At 41.1% G+C, this 16,280-nt stretch overlaps 1 protein-coding gene across 2 annotated transcripts; it reads left to right on the forward strand.

Annotated features, from left to right (window-relative positions):
- Positions 1-78: 78 nt before the first annotated feature.
- Positions 79-16,063, forward strand: LOC115366223 (androgen receptor-like). Of its 2 annotated transcripts, none has more exons than XM_030061572.1 (9): positions 79-1,324; positions 7,356-7,498; positions 7,787-7,903; positions 8,289-8,432; positions 10,873-11,112; positions 11,774-11,918; positions 12,975-13,105; positions 13,260-13,411; positions 14,549-16,063. In XM_030061572.1, exons 1-9 carry the CDS (start codon positions 447-449, stop codon positions 14,711-14,713), a joined length of 2,115 nt encoding a protein of 704 aa, XP_029917432.1. In that variant the 5' UTR covers positions 79-446; the 3' UTR covers positions 14,714-16,063. The 2 variants fall into 2 exon arrangements, with proteins under 2 accessions (XP_029917432.1, XP_029917433.1); XM_030061573.1 differs by having other exon boundaries at positions 10,903-11,112.
- The last annotated feature ends 217 nt before the right edge of the window (positions 16,064-16,280 follow it).

A 16,280-nucleotide genomic window follows, 5' to 3' on the forward strand; every position in this document is an offset into this window, starting at 1 on the left:
CGGTCTCGCGAGGCCTCGGGGTTAAGCCAACGCGAGATTACGCTTGTCTCAACAACTTTGCGGCGGAATAACAGGAGGGGGCGCGGCGCTTGGATTGCAATTGAGATATTAAGTGACATTTCGGGGCTGTTGTCAGGAGTATAGCTTACACGGCTCGGCATGCCAACAGTTGCGGCGCTGTTGCAAAACTGCCACCGAAAACGGGTTTTGAAAGTGAGCCGGAGTTTGAGAGAGGTCACATTGAACTTGTGCATGGAGTGAGCAGAGGACCGGAAAGTTCAGCAGTCCACTCACAGAAGACGCCCCTTCCTCGACACAAACTCGCTTTTACGCCACAGAGTAACAAGACGAAATAGCCTACGGCCGGAGTCTCGTTTGACCAACAGGTCGCCGCTGGCAGGGTGTTAACCGTGCAACAAAAATTACTGAAACTGTAACGTCGCAAGATGTCTGTCAGCGCGAGCGCATCCGGACTAGATGAGACTCCAAACTGTTCAATACTTAATGAACCTGACCGGCAAGGTGTCGGGGACACATGCGCGTGTCCGACCACCACCGAGCTGTGCAACGCGGTGTCGGTATCCTTGGGCTTGGATTCAGAGTCCTCTCAGCACAACATAAATCAGTGCTTCAGCGGCTCCTATTCAGAGTGCGTCCACACTCTGGAAAACACTCCCCCTGAAGCGCCCGAGTCAGAAGCGCCTGCAAGCATGACCTCAGGAGTGACCAGGCACTTACCAAGTGAAGAAACCCCAAAAGGAGAAGAAGCTGTCAAGGTGTGTCATGACTTCTATCAGGTGAGCTGCATGGACCTGCTCCGGTCGAGCGAAGTGGACGGCGTACGGAACGTGACGCACAGCCCGGCGGCTGTAGCCCGACACGTTTGCAAGGACCCCAACTTGTTTTTGAATTCTGTGGAAAGGCGGCCCGTGCCCTCTCAGATGGACGAGATCCTACCCTTTAAGCCGTACTCTACATATTCTGCAGATCCGGCACTTTTCAAAGATACGGCGGGTGTATGGTGCGTCAGTGAGCGCATATACAGCAGCCGCGCAGAGACAGAGAAAGGTGGATCCGACGGACGCAATTTGTTTGGTAAATACTGCAATGACAGACAAGCCTCACTTGGATCCAGGCAGCAGTGCTACTGTGCTTCTCACAGCGACAGCCAGGACGCTGGAAAAGGTGCGATGCGCGTGGGAATGGCACAAAGCTATGGCCAAGTGGAAAGTTACACCAGTGCCTTTCCTCAAACACACACCACTTATTCCACTATCAAGACCGAACCTGCCGGTTGGGAGCACTATGCGGACGTGAGTTTCAGGTAAATGCCAAGGTCTCTCATAAACAACAGTTCAGGTTACAATGCACGTAAACCAGACAAAAGTTTAGCAAAGGAATTTCCCTTTTTTTGTGATTGTGACAAAACAAAAAAGGTGCACGTGTTAACTTTACTTTCCATTTTCCTTTTACATCTTACTGGGCTTGTAATTCTGGTCATTGTTATGGTAACAAATTGTAGGCTTCAAGGTTGAGTGGATAGTAAGGCCTATTTATCATCATGTAATAGCCAGACAGAGCCCAAATAACACAGATTTACCAAAAAACAAAAGACAACAGTGTAACCAGTGTGGATCTGTCATGTCTATATTTACAACTTTATTTGTGAAGCTGCAAGTTTAGTGATCACCACTTCCATCTTACCTTGAAGGGATTTGGCACTCCCTCATACAGGCAGTTTTCCCCTAAAGTGTGTTTAGCTGATTGTGTGATTTCTGCTGCAGAGCACATAGGATTGACCTTTGTTTATGAAGGTAGCCCACACCATTCAGAATCCAGCAGACCACTTAAAAATTACTGTTTTTTGCAATGACTTATATTATAAATCCATTCTCTGTTTGACTTTACATGAATTTGTGCAACCCTATCAGCATTAAATTATTTGTACTCCCACAGCACCAAGGTCTCTTGGCCTTGGCCAAGGGGTGTTTCACACACAACCAGGATAAATCAAACTCTGCCTTTTCCTTTACTTGAATGAACTGTCCTCATTTATCCTGGGGCTAACCTTAAACACAATGTGAGTTAATCTGTCAATGTCACCATAAACAAGAGATACAGCACCTGTTGCAGATCCTGTGTTTGGAGTGGGAGAAAATACGCTGGATGTTCTTTTATTGATACCCATGAACCTTTAATAGGCTTATACTCTAAAATCCTCTAATCGCAGATTTGTTGTCCATCAGCATCAGTGACTGTGGAATGACTTATCTTGTATGAATCACAGAATATCAGTCAGGGGAATGGCAATACTCCTTTTAAATTGGATGCAGCCCAATGAACTCAGAGGACAAACTTAGTGGCCTAAATCTGATGGTTATTTTAACTCTTACACTGCAGTACAGATGGTTTGTATGTGGGTGTGTGGGGAGGTTGTTTATTCATCCATAGCAATTACTAAAAGCCTAAGGTAAAATTGTTATGAATGTTTCACAGTTGGGGCACTGTAGTACAGTAGTAGATTAGATAAGATCCAACAACATTGTTGTCCACCAAAGTGGAAAATTATCTTTGGCTCACTTGGTGGTTTGTTTAAAAAAGAAAGAATAAAAAGCAATTTTAAAAAGACATTCAAAACACCAGTTATTACATTTTAAGCATTAAACATCTCCTACTTATAAAACATAAGGCATTGATACACACCATAGAAATCACGACATCACAACATCTGACATCATCAGCAGAGGAGCACCTCAGACCCCAAATACTATGCATGCACCTAATTTTATGTGGAATAAATGACCTCTTGTATGCATTTTTTTTTTTTTTTTTTTTTTTTTTGCCAAAGTCATCCTATACCGTCTTCCTGAGGTCTTTTTCACCTGGAGAAGAGCAGATGTGAGGGTTCCTGTGTGATTTACAGAGCTTTCCTCCTCACCCTCTGTTCCCATAGAGCCCCCATCTGGTCCTGAGGTCTGATAATTATTTTACTGGCTACATTTACGACCTTTCCCTGTTTAAATTCCCATACCATTTCACTAATGTATAGCAGCACACTTTTAATTAATGTTTTGTGTGCTACTTTTAAAATTTGTTGATTTATTCCAAAACTGTTGGGTTATTTAAGCAGATAAACATGTTGCATGTATTTCCTAAAAATATAATCAGCATTCATAGAAAGACTCAATTTACTGTCCTGGAATGTTACTATAGATAACTATAAATACTAAATAATAATATTAATTGCATCAGAATAGTGATATCCTGCTCAGTTCTTTATTTTTATCTGGATTTATCTGAGGTACGTTATTGTGACACTAGTCTGGAGAGCAGTAGCATGATTGAGGTATGTTAATGTAAATGTGCTTAGTGTGTAAAAGTCAAACTAGAGCCATGTCTTCCGCATATTTATATAAACAGTAGCATTTATTTTGTAGCATAAATTCACTGGTATACATAGAAAATAAAATGGGTTATTACAGAACTCTGGGGAGCTCTTGTTCTAACAATTATCCACAGAGAAATAAATCCATTTTTGCAGACCCTCTGTGGCCTAGTAGAGGGAAATTTTATCCATAACATAATACTGAGATCAGATAATCTTTGCAATCAAATATGTGTTCTCATTGTATTAAATTTGTAAGTGTAAAAACAAAAGTCTGACATAACCTTTTGATTGCTCTAGAGATGGTCTTTAAAACTGTCAAGCATAGTGAGGTCAGCATCCTCTGTGCTCCGGTGCCTTTTATAGGCAGATTGTATTAAATCAAGTTTACTGGCAATGGAGTTGGTGAATTAAAACTTCGTCCATAGACTTACAAAGACATGATGTAAGCACTATTAAGTTCAAGTTTATTGAAAGCTCAATATTATTGTTTACAGTCTCAATGGGCTTTACATGCCCACAAGTTTACAACAAACAAAACAGGATGACACCTGAAAAAACTCCCCCAAAGCCCCAGATGATACAGAGAGAGGAGAACCCTTCATTGCCAGACAGGTGTGCAATAGGTGCCGACAGAGTGAGCAAATTACAGACAATACAGTCATAATGCAAAGGAAAATACACTAGCAGACAAAATAAGACAACAAAAGCATTACGGGGTCTCGACGGAGGCAGGCGACATAGCCGTAGCATCACGGGATGATGATCAGCCACAGAGCTGCAGCAAGCGCCAGGGCAGTGGGGATGATGGCAATGATGATGAGAGGGAGGGATGAAGAGGATGGGGGTGATTGGCCAGTGGAAGTGGGTGGGGAAACCTGGGAGGAAAACAGCCACACTCAAGCAAGGTATTCATATTCCAGCAAAGAGACATACACACACACACACACACACACACACACACACACAGATGGTAGGCGGTGGGGAGGGGCATTAGTGGGGTACCAGGACTTAGTAAAGCAAACAAAGGATAAAGTGCATGAAAGCATTAATGCCGCAAGGCTAATGGCTGTGGAGGGTACAGGAGGTCTGTCGGTCTAAAGTCATTCGGCAAAGTATGAGCGTATCATGCTGCATACCAAGTGTGGCAAAATAAAACGTAATCCAACGGCTTTTGAATGACATTTTAAATGTTTCATAGTATCAGATGTCAGAGTATTCACTTAGAGTCAAATGAACAACTAACAGTCAGCATTTGCCAGTTGATAGACAAACAAGCAGTGTTGCCAGGTGAAGCACGGGGTCAGCAGGAGAGCCGTGGCCCCTGAAGATGCTTCAAGTAATCTTTTATGTTCCCCTCTCACTCTCTGCACACATCATGTTGTGTAACCAGATGGACTTCAAATATGTTCCTGATTCTCATTTTTAACCCAATATTTCCTTTCTGTGGTACAACAAAGTAGGTTACCAGTACACACCAGCTCCATCTTAAAATGGCAATCAGTAAGAGTGTTATCCCGATAAATGATGATGCCAATCAGTAAACAAGACTAAGTCAAAACCTAGTGTATGGCGGGACCATGTATGGTCAATGTGTGAAATTGTGGGCAGTGTTTTACAGGGATAGTCAGTGGTAGTGTCTGTAATGTGAATTCCTGGATACGAGATGTCCATCTACAATTATCTGTAGAGGTGCCAGTAATATTAGTTGTTAAAAGTGTACTGAAGTAGCCTATCACATGACATGGTTAAGCTGTGTTTGAGTGGGGGAAAAAAAAAAGCCGATAAATGCAATTGCATGAACAATACTTTCCACTCATACCCTGGGATGTTTGATTTGAAAAAAAAAAGGTTTGAAATGTAACTGTTCTAATTATCTATTAATTCCCCTTCCCCTTTCATCTGTTTCTATCTGCAGCTGTCTCGTTTCTCTAAGACTCGCTCTGTATTGAGTGTTTTGTCAGAGTGATTTAGGGTGCTCTCACTGCACGTTTTCCCTCATGCCTCTCAGAGCATGGAGAACTGTTTTTTTCCTACTCTTCTCTATGATGGACTGTTACACTGCCCCACTCTTAGAGTGCAATAAATTTGGAATGAGCTGCAATCAATGGATAGACAAAATGGTCTGGTCAATGAAGTCAGGAGTTTTTAGCCTTCGGTAGTATCCAAAGCTGTGTTTTCACCACATGGTTCCATCTCAGCTTGAGTCTGCTGTACTCAACTCTACTCACTTTACTTTCCTGGATTTTGTTTTCCACTGCAGATAGTAGTACCTCCTCACAGTGAAGCTCTGCCAGTCACTTCTGATCGTGATGACCTTTTCCTCCCTTCCTTATCAGACCCCTACACCCATGTTTTGTATTCAAAAAAATCAACAAGACCAAGTCTAAATGGTTGCATCACATGAACAATATTAGTGTAGGAAAAAACACTACAATACAAGTTTCACGAGTGTTGCCTTGCCATTTCCTGGTTGTACTCGTTGCCACTCTTTCTGCCAGTCCACATCCTTGTTTACTGGTGACATCGTTGGTTGGCCATTCAGTCGTGTAACATGCTCACTCAATCTAACTTCAAATCACTCGTGTCTCTAGGGCCATGTGGTCCAGCTAAAAATATGAGCTGGAATTTTAGGTCTTCCTGGGGCTAATTAGTGCGATAAGGAACACTAAAACGCAGCAGTGCGATGCGTCATCATTAGACCTGTGTTGAAAAGATTGATCCTCCGATTTTGAATCGATCTTCATTTAAATTCCCATGGATCGATCTGTACGCCCAAAGATATGTATATATATATATATATATATATATATATATATATATATATATATATATATATATATATATGCTGTTTTTGGTTTGTGTGTGGAATATGAACGTATGTCTGGGGAAAATTACATGGAGGGAAGCAAATCTGGGTGGCACAACCCCTCCAGTCGTTTCACCTGCACCTGCACCACCAAGAAAACAATATTACAACAACTGCACCAGCACCGTACAAGTCCAAAAGGCAAAGAAACTTTCCAGGCTACAGCAACGCACTGACATAGATTGTGTAACAAAACGAAGAGTCGCCACTCCGCTCTATTTTCACTGGCTAACAGCAGCACACTGGCTTAGCTTGTCTATTCAAAGAAGAGGTATCACTTTGGCTTATTTTTCAATCCGTGTTATCACAGGCATACTACTGCTCATTCACTGGTAGCTGAATTGTTAGGTCTGTTTGATAAGTAATTTACCTTTTTTAAAACAAATAATAATTTAACATATTGTTAAATTATTTGACTCATGCTTACTGGTAAACATCTACTCCTGCAAGATAATTTATTATGTTCTGTAACTCATAAACATACACTAACACAACATACCAAGTGTTTGAGCAACATATCTCCTTTGGGCTACAAAAGGTGGCCTTAGCCATTTTAACCAGTCTTACAGCCATTTTAATTATCAATACCTATATTAATTTGTTGTCAAATGACACGACATAATACAAGTATTAATGTGTTGCATAACTAGACAGGCATGTAATTCAGTAACAGCTCAAAATGCTTTTTAATAAAACTAACCAAATCAATATCAGATCGAATCGAATCGGATTGAATCATGATAATCGATTCTGAATCTTGTGAATCTGAATCGAATTGATTCTTGAAATTTGAATCGATACCCAGCACTAGTCATCATCAGGTTCTTTCAAAATCAGATCAGTGGTGTATTGCGTAACACATGATTGAACAAATAATTAAGTACATGAATAAACATCCCATTAGGACAGTCAGTGTCATTTTGAAAAGGCTACAACCAAGCAACATATATCTTTTTTTTCTTTCTGTCTTTCTTTTTTTTTTTTTTTTTTTTAATCCGATCAGTGGGATTGGAGATATTGTGCATGACAGACAAATGGATTAGGGATAATCCATAGTAGACAATTGTATCAAAATACTTGTGTGTTTATCTGTGTATCCAGGTATGGGAGTTTGTTTCCAGGTATGAGTATGTACCTGTCTGACCGGAGAGTGTGTCAGGTGTGTGGTGACGATGCTTCAGGTTGTCACTATGGAGCAGTCACCTGTGGCAGCTGCAAGGTATTCTTCAAGAGGGCTGCTGCAGGTGGGTTTGACACACACACGCACACGCACATACAAATACACTGACATGACTACATACACATGCAAACACACTCAGTCACTGGCCTGCTTATTCAACTGTGTATGCCCACGCACTCCCTTGCTCAGTCATGCAGGCAGGGCACAGTGACCGCAAATTATGAGGCTTAGTTATTTGTTATCAGTTAACACCCACATGTTGTTGCTATGAGCGCTAACTTAAGCATTGCTGGAGTACCTGCTTGTTCCCCAAGACCCGTATGTGTGTCTGGGTGTGTGTGTGTCTCCTCAGGTAAGCAGAACCACCTGTGTGCCAGCCGAAATGACTGCACCATCGATAAGCTGAGGCGGAAGAACTGTGCCTCATGTCGTTTAAAGAGGTGCTTCTTGTCCGGGATGAGTCTCAAAGGTGAAGAACTCCTAATTAAGATAAAATGAGGGAGGACAATGAAAAAGAGAAAAACTCATGGTATATATTTGAAAAGTTTGAGAGGTTAGTGGGGTCAGATACATTAGGTTCACTGCACATTAATGTACTGATCAAATGTTCCAGCTTAAATACACAGTTACAAATGTATTTCAGCAAAGGCCAAAAGAAAGTTCTTAAACACAATGGCAAAAAATTTATCAGGAACCCTCCCACCAGGGTATGAGCTGGTTAAGAATTCCCATGTACGGTCACACTTTCCATGCCACTCATGCCATAATCAGCCGAGAAAACAATCTGAAGTTATGGCTTCTTCTCTTGTTTTATCTTTTTCTCTTGTGCTCATCATGTCTGTTGTGGATTCTAGGTCGTAGGCTGAAGGGAGCCAGTCAGACGAGGAACGGAGAGGAGGAGCAGTCGCAGGCCCAGTGGAGACATGGAGAAAGAGGAGAGGGGGCTGCGAACAAAGATGGTATCTTGGAACAAGGGAATACAGCTGTTGAGGCTCAGGGTGAGTTACTCAAGCGCCACTGACATGACTACTCAGTACTGAGCTTGCATCTCTTGGAACTGGGGATGGGTATCATGATGATCTTATCAGTATGACCACTCTTAGTGATACTACTCATGGGTTCAGTACTTTATTAGTACTCTTATTGGTTATTTTAGTTTTTGCACAAAAAAGAAAAAAAAATAATAAGGAACGCAAGGGAAAGGGGAAAATCTTTACTGCTTTTGCCCTCTTTTATCATTATCATTATTATTATTAGTAGTAGTAGTAGTAGTAGTATTAACAATAATAATAATCTAATATCTTTAAAATTTAATAAAGTTTTTTTTTCTCAGTATGGGGGGGCAGTTAGAGAGAGAGAAGGTATTTCTTCAGCAACAAGAAACGGAAAGATGAAGGCTTATCTAAATGGTTAGCTGTCATTTGTCATTTGGCTGAGCTAATAGCTCAACCTAAATGAACTCACCTGAGGATGGGATGGTGAGGGGGCTATGAGGCGAGTAAAGCAGCTGAAAGCTGCTAATTTCTGCATGTCAATGTTGTGCTTTCTCAACAGCTGTTTTGATACACTAGTGTTGCTTTCCCTCCAGCTTTGCAAGGGTTTTACATGTGTGTGGGCGCAAGAAAGAGAGAGAGGTTGCACTTGATTTGGTACCCAGTTTTTATGTAAGTGGGCACGACAGAAATTGAGTACAAGCCATCAGCCTGCATCGAAATCACATGATTGGATTCCACGTGAAATGGCACAGACAATATTTGAAGAGCCATATTCTAAACAAAATGTCCATTGTATCACCTAACTTTTCAGATTTAAACACAGTCAGTAAAGCTGATTACATTTCAGGTAATACTTTTCAAAACAAAATTCCCCATGGCTGTCATCCCGGGTGCTTTGTGTTTTTTGCCTTTGTGTCTATCTGTGACGTCTGTGCCGCTCTCACCACGTCGCCCGAACAGGGCAAGTGGTGCATGACCCGGCTGATTTTTGTGTTTCAAAAGTACCAACTCCGCCTGCCCAGCACTCTACCGGTGTATTTGACGTTTAAAAAGAGCATAGCCGGAGAGAGAGCATTGCCCTTCCCCTTGCAGACTGGAGAGCACAGAACGTAATCAACCTAAAATCTAACGTAATCACCTGACGTCTGCAGTTTGTTAGCATTAGCATTGCATAAATACCGATGGCAGTACCATTTGTTCAGGAGCTTATCAGTGTTTCGGTACTGATCAGTCAGAAAGCAGTGCCAATTCAGTACTAGTTCTTGATACCCATCTCTACTTGGAACAGATGCATGACTCATGAATGTTTGTTTGCTGTGAAGTCACTTCACAGCAGTTGATGTGTTTTGAACATGAGTGGTGGGGTTTGTTATGAGGCTGGGTAATAGAGCTAGGAATGCAATACGTGACTCTCTGCAACTCATGGTTTGAGAGTTTGTCATGGATCTTGCAGTGTTTTTTTTTTTTTTAGTCCTGAATGTCACATTTGACAACTAGGAATCCAGGAGATGGCAATCTACCCAACAATTTCTTGTCCTAAATGGTGCATTACAACTGGACTTACAGGTTTCAAACAGAAACTGGGTGCTTAACATTAAAGCTGTGGAGCTCCCTATCTGAGGAACTTAGGTTAGCAAACTCAGTGCCTTCTTTAAATGACTCCTCAAAACTACCCTTACAGGATGGCCTTTTTAGCAAATTTGTTGTTTCTTTGTTTGTTTTGTTTTATTTATGCTTTTGTTGCTTTTATCCTGACCGTGTGTGCTAATTTTTTTAGTTCTGTGAATGCAGTTTATAACTGTGTTTTGAAAAGTGCTATACATATAAAGTTTGTTATTATTATTGTTGTTGTTGTTGTTGTTGTCGAACTTAGATATCAAAGAGGGCTTTTTTGCTCCCTCCACTATTTGATGTGTACACTAAAATAAAATTACTGGCTCGGTTCTGGTTGCGGTTGCCATTGTCATTTCATCAGAGTTATTACAACTGTCCTCAAACATCAAAGAAGAGCTGTTTTTCTACTTGAAAAAATTTGGCTTTTCTGCTTGCGATCTCAATGGCTTTTGACAGTTCCATTACGGGACTTGTGCCACAATCAAATGTGTGTGTCCCGGTGAGCCCTAGCAGCACCAAATCCGCTTCACTGGAGAGTCACACCAGACGACAGTTTCTCTTGTGACATTCTTCAGATGCTCAGGAAACTCTTAAATCTATGCAAATGAAGGCAAAGGCTGAAAATCTTAGGGAAAGTGTTCCTAGCTTAATTAAGGAAGAGCCTTGATATGTTTTATGTTCCTTTGTTTATGTCTGATGTATTTCACTGTGAATTTGTGTTTAAAGACTACCTTAAAAGATGAGATGGCTCATCTCAGGGTCCTATCCCTCAATAAATTCAGTTCAATTTTGATTTATTTCTGTAATATTCTGCTGGTATGTTGTTCAGCTTCTCACTCTGAAGTGTCTCTGGCTGAAGCATCGTCCCAGGCCCTGGCTCAAGGTCCTGCCCCAAGCCTGCGTTCCTGCCAGTCCCTGCTCACTGTTCTGCAGGCCATCGAACCAACCGTGGTCAACGCAGGACATGACCCCGCGCAGCCGGATAGCTCTGCATCCTTACTTACCAGCCTCAATGAGCTAGGAGAGAGACAACTGGTCAATGTGGTGCGCTGGGCCAAGGCGATACCAGGTAATTTAGTCTGAGCTAAAGTCTTACAAGGAAAACAGTAGAGCGCCAGGATTATGCAACTTTAACTAGTCTGCTCTTGACCCTGTCATTGTATACTTGCCAACCTAGATGATACAGGCCTGGATTAACCATTTGTCAGTGGCACCTTAACAAGGACATGCCAAGCAAAAACACTGCAAGGTTAGGCTCTGTTTGAAATTTGAGTAAGATAGTGGTAAAGGCAAAGGTAAGAATCTAAAAATGTTGTACCAGGTGCACCTGTCAACGCTGTCAGCACTGAGCAGCATACCATAAACCTCACTACCCCACTGATGAGAGGCATTGCCAGATATTCATGACATTTAAACTGTAACATTTGGACGAGTCATAGCCACAACAAGGCATTACTAAAGGGTCAGACAGACACTGTCACCAGGCCAACTGTGCCACGTAAGCCAGCCTGTTTCAGATATTAGCCACTAGAGGGGGATGTGTTCACATTTAACCCAAGAGTGACAAGTTCAAAATTGCCAGCCTTGGATATCCACACTGTATTTTCTCCTTTAACTAGGAAACTCTCGCACTGTCTTCCATTGACTTTTCAAGTGGTGTAATGTCATGTTTCATCATAGTATTCCTTTTGGCATGACCAAAAGTTTGGTAAAATAAGTGTTATTTAAAGGTTTCCGTGACCTCCATGTGGATGATCAGATGTCAGTGATTCAGTCATCATGGATGGGAGTGATGGTGTTTGCTCTGGGCTGGAGGTCCTACACCCTCACAAACAGCTCCATGCTGTACTTCGCTCCAGACCTGGTATTCAATGAGTAAGTCAATAACACAATTAATTCATTTGGTATATTTCAGCTTAGCATTTAATTTCACGCTCAACAAAGTTGATAAATGTTTGTCCACTATGTCGAAGCAGCATCTCTCTTTTTATCACGCTGCTTTAGTAATTGTTATGACAACTCAATTTTTTGGGGTTGTCATGAGATTTCACCTGTCATCATGATTAGAGAGAAAAACACACAGCGGAATACAAGCTTCAGAGGAATACACATAAATTGCACAAAGAACAGCCTTCTTTTCATTCTAGGCAGTAAACAAGTCTTTTTTGTTCTTACCTTCTCCCTTGGATCTGCTACATGTGGCTGTAGAGGGATCACCTCAGTTGATGATTTATTCCTTTTTATCATTGCGAAATCATCACCAGTCCCCGAGATCAGAACCACTGCTGCATTGAGTTTTATTTATTTATTTATTTGTTTTTTTTTATCTTAAGACTCTTTTTGTTTCACAGCATAACCTTTTCTAGCATCTATCAAAATGTTTGTGACAGCTAAACTACTGTCTTTTATCTTTTTGTTGTACTGTTAAAAACTTAACACAGTTTTGTCAGCCCCAAGTTACATGACATACATAAAGAACATTTCCACCACCTCTTATCAGTAAGTTGTCTTCGGAGTAGAGCAGTGTTCAGAGCGGACAGTGCTTGGAATGCTAAACCAAGCCGAGGGCCCTTTGAGCAGCCTACACTTGGCTGATGTTTCATGCAGCATTAGTAAAACGCTCATTCTGTCTGCATTAGACCTCTGTCACTCTGGCTGGCTGCTACTGACCTGCATGGTAATGGCTACGCCTGCCCTTGTTGCTGACCCTCATTTTTCTCTGCCTCCCCATCTCGTTCTCTTTTTCCATTATCCATCTCACTCATTTTTCTCACCTCTGCTGCTTTTTCCTCTTTCCTTACGCTCTTTTTTCCGCTCCCATTAATTGTCTTCCTCCTTTTATATTTTTTTTCCCTGGCCTTATCTTCACTATTCTTACCGTTTTCCCTGCTCCGTATGCTTTCTCCTCTCCCATTCTTCCCTTGTTCACAGCCAGAGGATGCAAGTGTCCAGTATGTATGATCACTGTGTGCGGATGAAGCTGTTGTCCCAACGGTTCTGCGTGCTACAAGTTACCCAGGACGAGTTCCTCTGCATGAAGGCCCTGCTCCTCTTCAGCATCTGTGAGTCCATCAGGACCATGTCTCAAATTATAGGTTGACTGTCAACACGGCCAGTGAAATACGAATAGAGCGGAATGTAACCTTAGTCCAGAGCATTGATTGAATGGATAAAGTCCATGGGAATGAATGTTATGTTCTTGCTTTGCGTTCACAGTGCCAGTGGAGGGCCTGAAGAGCCAGCGATGTTTTGATGAGCTGCGGACCTCCTACATAAAGGAGTTGGACCGCTTGGTTAGCCACCACGGAGAGACCACCCGCACACAGAGACTGTTTCAGCTCACACAGCTGCTGGACTACCTGCAGCCGGTAACAGACCCAGCTCCATTTAGCATACAAAAACACACCATATCCTGGCTCTGAATTGGCAAAGAAATATTGTTTTAGCTACCAAGAACTGAACTGCTTGAAGTGAACTAATTGAGCAATCTCAGGATTTTTAACCATTTTATGGCCACTACCATTTTGTAGTTCGGTTCGAGGGCAGCTATCCATCATCACTTTTAAGCCTTACAGGTTTATTGTCTCTCAGTGACACAAAGAAACTTATACACTTGGCAGTATATCATCTTAACTTGACTGCTTTAATGTCTCTGATGTCTCAGTTGACAATATACATGGCACAGCTCCAGTTTGTGCAGGGTTCTGCTGCCATCGACCAAGCCTGAACACATGCCATGGCTTCATGTTGCTCTTATTTTAGCTTCTTTATACTGCCTGCCTATTGCTTTTAAATGATTTTAAGATTTAAACGATCACTCTTTTGGCTCAGCTAGATCTGCTTCCCAGCTGCATCTGAGAATTTTTTTATACCCTGTTAGCTGGAGCGCAGCCCCGGATCCTCTGGCAGGGCGCTCCCAGCCATTCCACAATCTAGGCTCAAGACCAAAGTTGATAAGGCCTTTGCAGTTCAGGCCCCGAGGCTTTGGAAGGCCCTGCCTGTGGAGCTTAGGCAGCCAAAATCTGTGTCATCTGTTAAAGCCCCTCTTAAAGCTCATGTTAAAATACACAGTTTACAACTTCATAAAGCATTTGTAACTTTAATAAAGGTGCAATATAAATAAAATTAATAGTAGTAGGAGCAGCAGTAGTAACATGTATTTTAGTTGTTTGGATGTGTTTTATTCCAATCCTGTGCAGTGCATGGTTTATTTATTTATTTATTTTTCCTATTATTACTATTATTATTATCAGTAGTAGTCATATTATTATGTACTTTATATAGTCCTTCATCACAAGCATGTCTAAAAGAATTTTGCAGAATGAACATAGCCAGATCAAACCAGTAACAGTCAGTTACAAAATCAAAATATGCAATACAGCAAGGACAGCCAAAATCACAAGGAACAAAAGACACAAAATAACAGTGGTGGTAGTAAGTTATTATCCTGCTGTAATGTAATCCGTGTGCATTCTTTTTTTATTCTGTCTTTCTCTTCTTTTCAGATTGTAAGGAAGCTACACCAGTTCACTTACGATCTGTTCATCCAAGCTCAGTCCCTGCAGACACGTGTCAGCTTCCCGGAGATGATCTCAGAGATTGTGAGCGTATATGTGCCCAAGATCCTCACAGGCATGGTCAAGCCCATCCTTTTCCACAAAAGAAACTAGAGCACATCTCATATATCACTTGAGCTCCTACACCCAAACCTTTGACCACTTTTGGTCGGTTGGTGGGGTTAAGTTCCAGTTTAGCTACAGGGTTTCACTGGTGTCTACGGCGGCAATTGGTGGATATTTAGACAGGGGAATACACTTTGACAATCTATCAGATACACTCAAACTTCTTACTGCCTATTCACTATCAAAACTGAGCTGCTTACATGTTTTAAAAGGTATAGTGTTCTTTAGTAGAGCTTTTTCTGTCATGCATTTTCCTGCATGGGCTCATGAATGGTCAGTGTATTGGCAAAACAGATTTTTTTTTTTTTTTTTTTTTTTTTTTTCAGCACAGTCAATTATGATAATTCAGTCTGATGAGGTTATTACCTCCTGAGAGGTAAGACAATAGACACAGAAACACCAATTACAATAATAATCAATAATAAAAATATAGTTCACGTCATCACACTGATAGTTCATGAACAGTGGCAGAATGCATGCTAAAAAGTAAGTGTAACACCGTAATGAAATATATGCAGAGATTTTTGAGGGCTGTCAACAACCATACAAAATTCTTAGTTGACTAATATTCATAGGAGTTTGTCGACTAAATGAATAGAGGAGTTAATCAACAAGTCTGTAAAATTGATTTACCTGTCTTCTTACAACTGTTTGCATTCATGTTAAGTGATCTGTGAATTTGTAGTGTGCACCAGAAATGCATATTCTGAATATTGTTGTGATACCAAAGATGTTTTTGTAATTTTGGAGGACATATCTCATATAACAGGAAAAAAAAACATAAAAAATGAATTAACAAAAAATAATTCCTCAAGACCCAAATAAGACCCCAGTAACTTATTAGTTATTAACACAAGGGGCAATGGGTAACAATATTTTTCTTTCCTTTTGTATTGTTTGCTTGTTTTTGAGTGTAATACTTTGATCTGAGATGTTTTTTCCCTGAAGGGACATTTCACACTGTTGTAATTTTTCTACCGTTGTACTTTTGCTAAAAGTGTTATTTACAAGTGCTATACTCTGTATCATCATGCATTCATTGAAGCTGCAGCTAAACTCTGACAAAGCGATGTTTTTGCCAAAGCACTGAGCAAAGCTCTGAGAGCAGTTTTTTGCTATGTTTTTGTCCAGCTAAGAGACTGCCCAATTGTCACAACATATCGAGCTTTATGTTTAACAGAAAGTGAAGCTTGAGTTTACATTTGTCTGTAAATAATGGAAAGCAGAGTGAAATGAAATGCACACAATATATTGCATTATTTTCCACTTGGTTCAAATCTCCTTAAGGTGTGATCTCTTGAATTGCTTGCCAATGATAATACAGTCATGTCCCTGGTCTTCTCTGTGTCCTGGATTTATTTTAGAAACAGCTGAATGTTTTCATTTTGTGTTTCCACAGTGTATAATGCTGAGTGATGGACTGGCAGGTTACGCAAAGCATCAGACAGACAGACTGGCCCTCTATCTACCCTTGCATTGCCAATAGCTCCAGTATATCTGTCTCCACTCGTCCAGGTAATAGATTACAGCAAGAAGCCAGGACATTCCACAGAGG

The sequence above is a fragment of the Myripristis murdjan genome, chromosome 10 (assembly GCF_902150065.1).
Source record: "Myripristis murdjan chromosome 10, fMyrMur1.1, whole genome shotgun sequence".
NCBI lineage: Eukaryota > Metazoa > Chordata > Actinopteri > Holocentriformes > Holocentridae > Myripristis > Myripristis murdjan.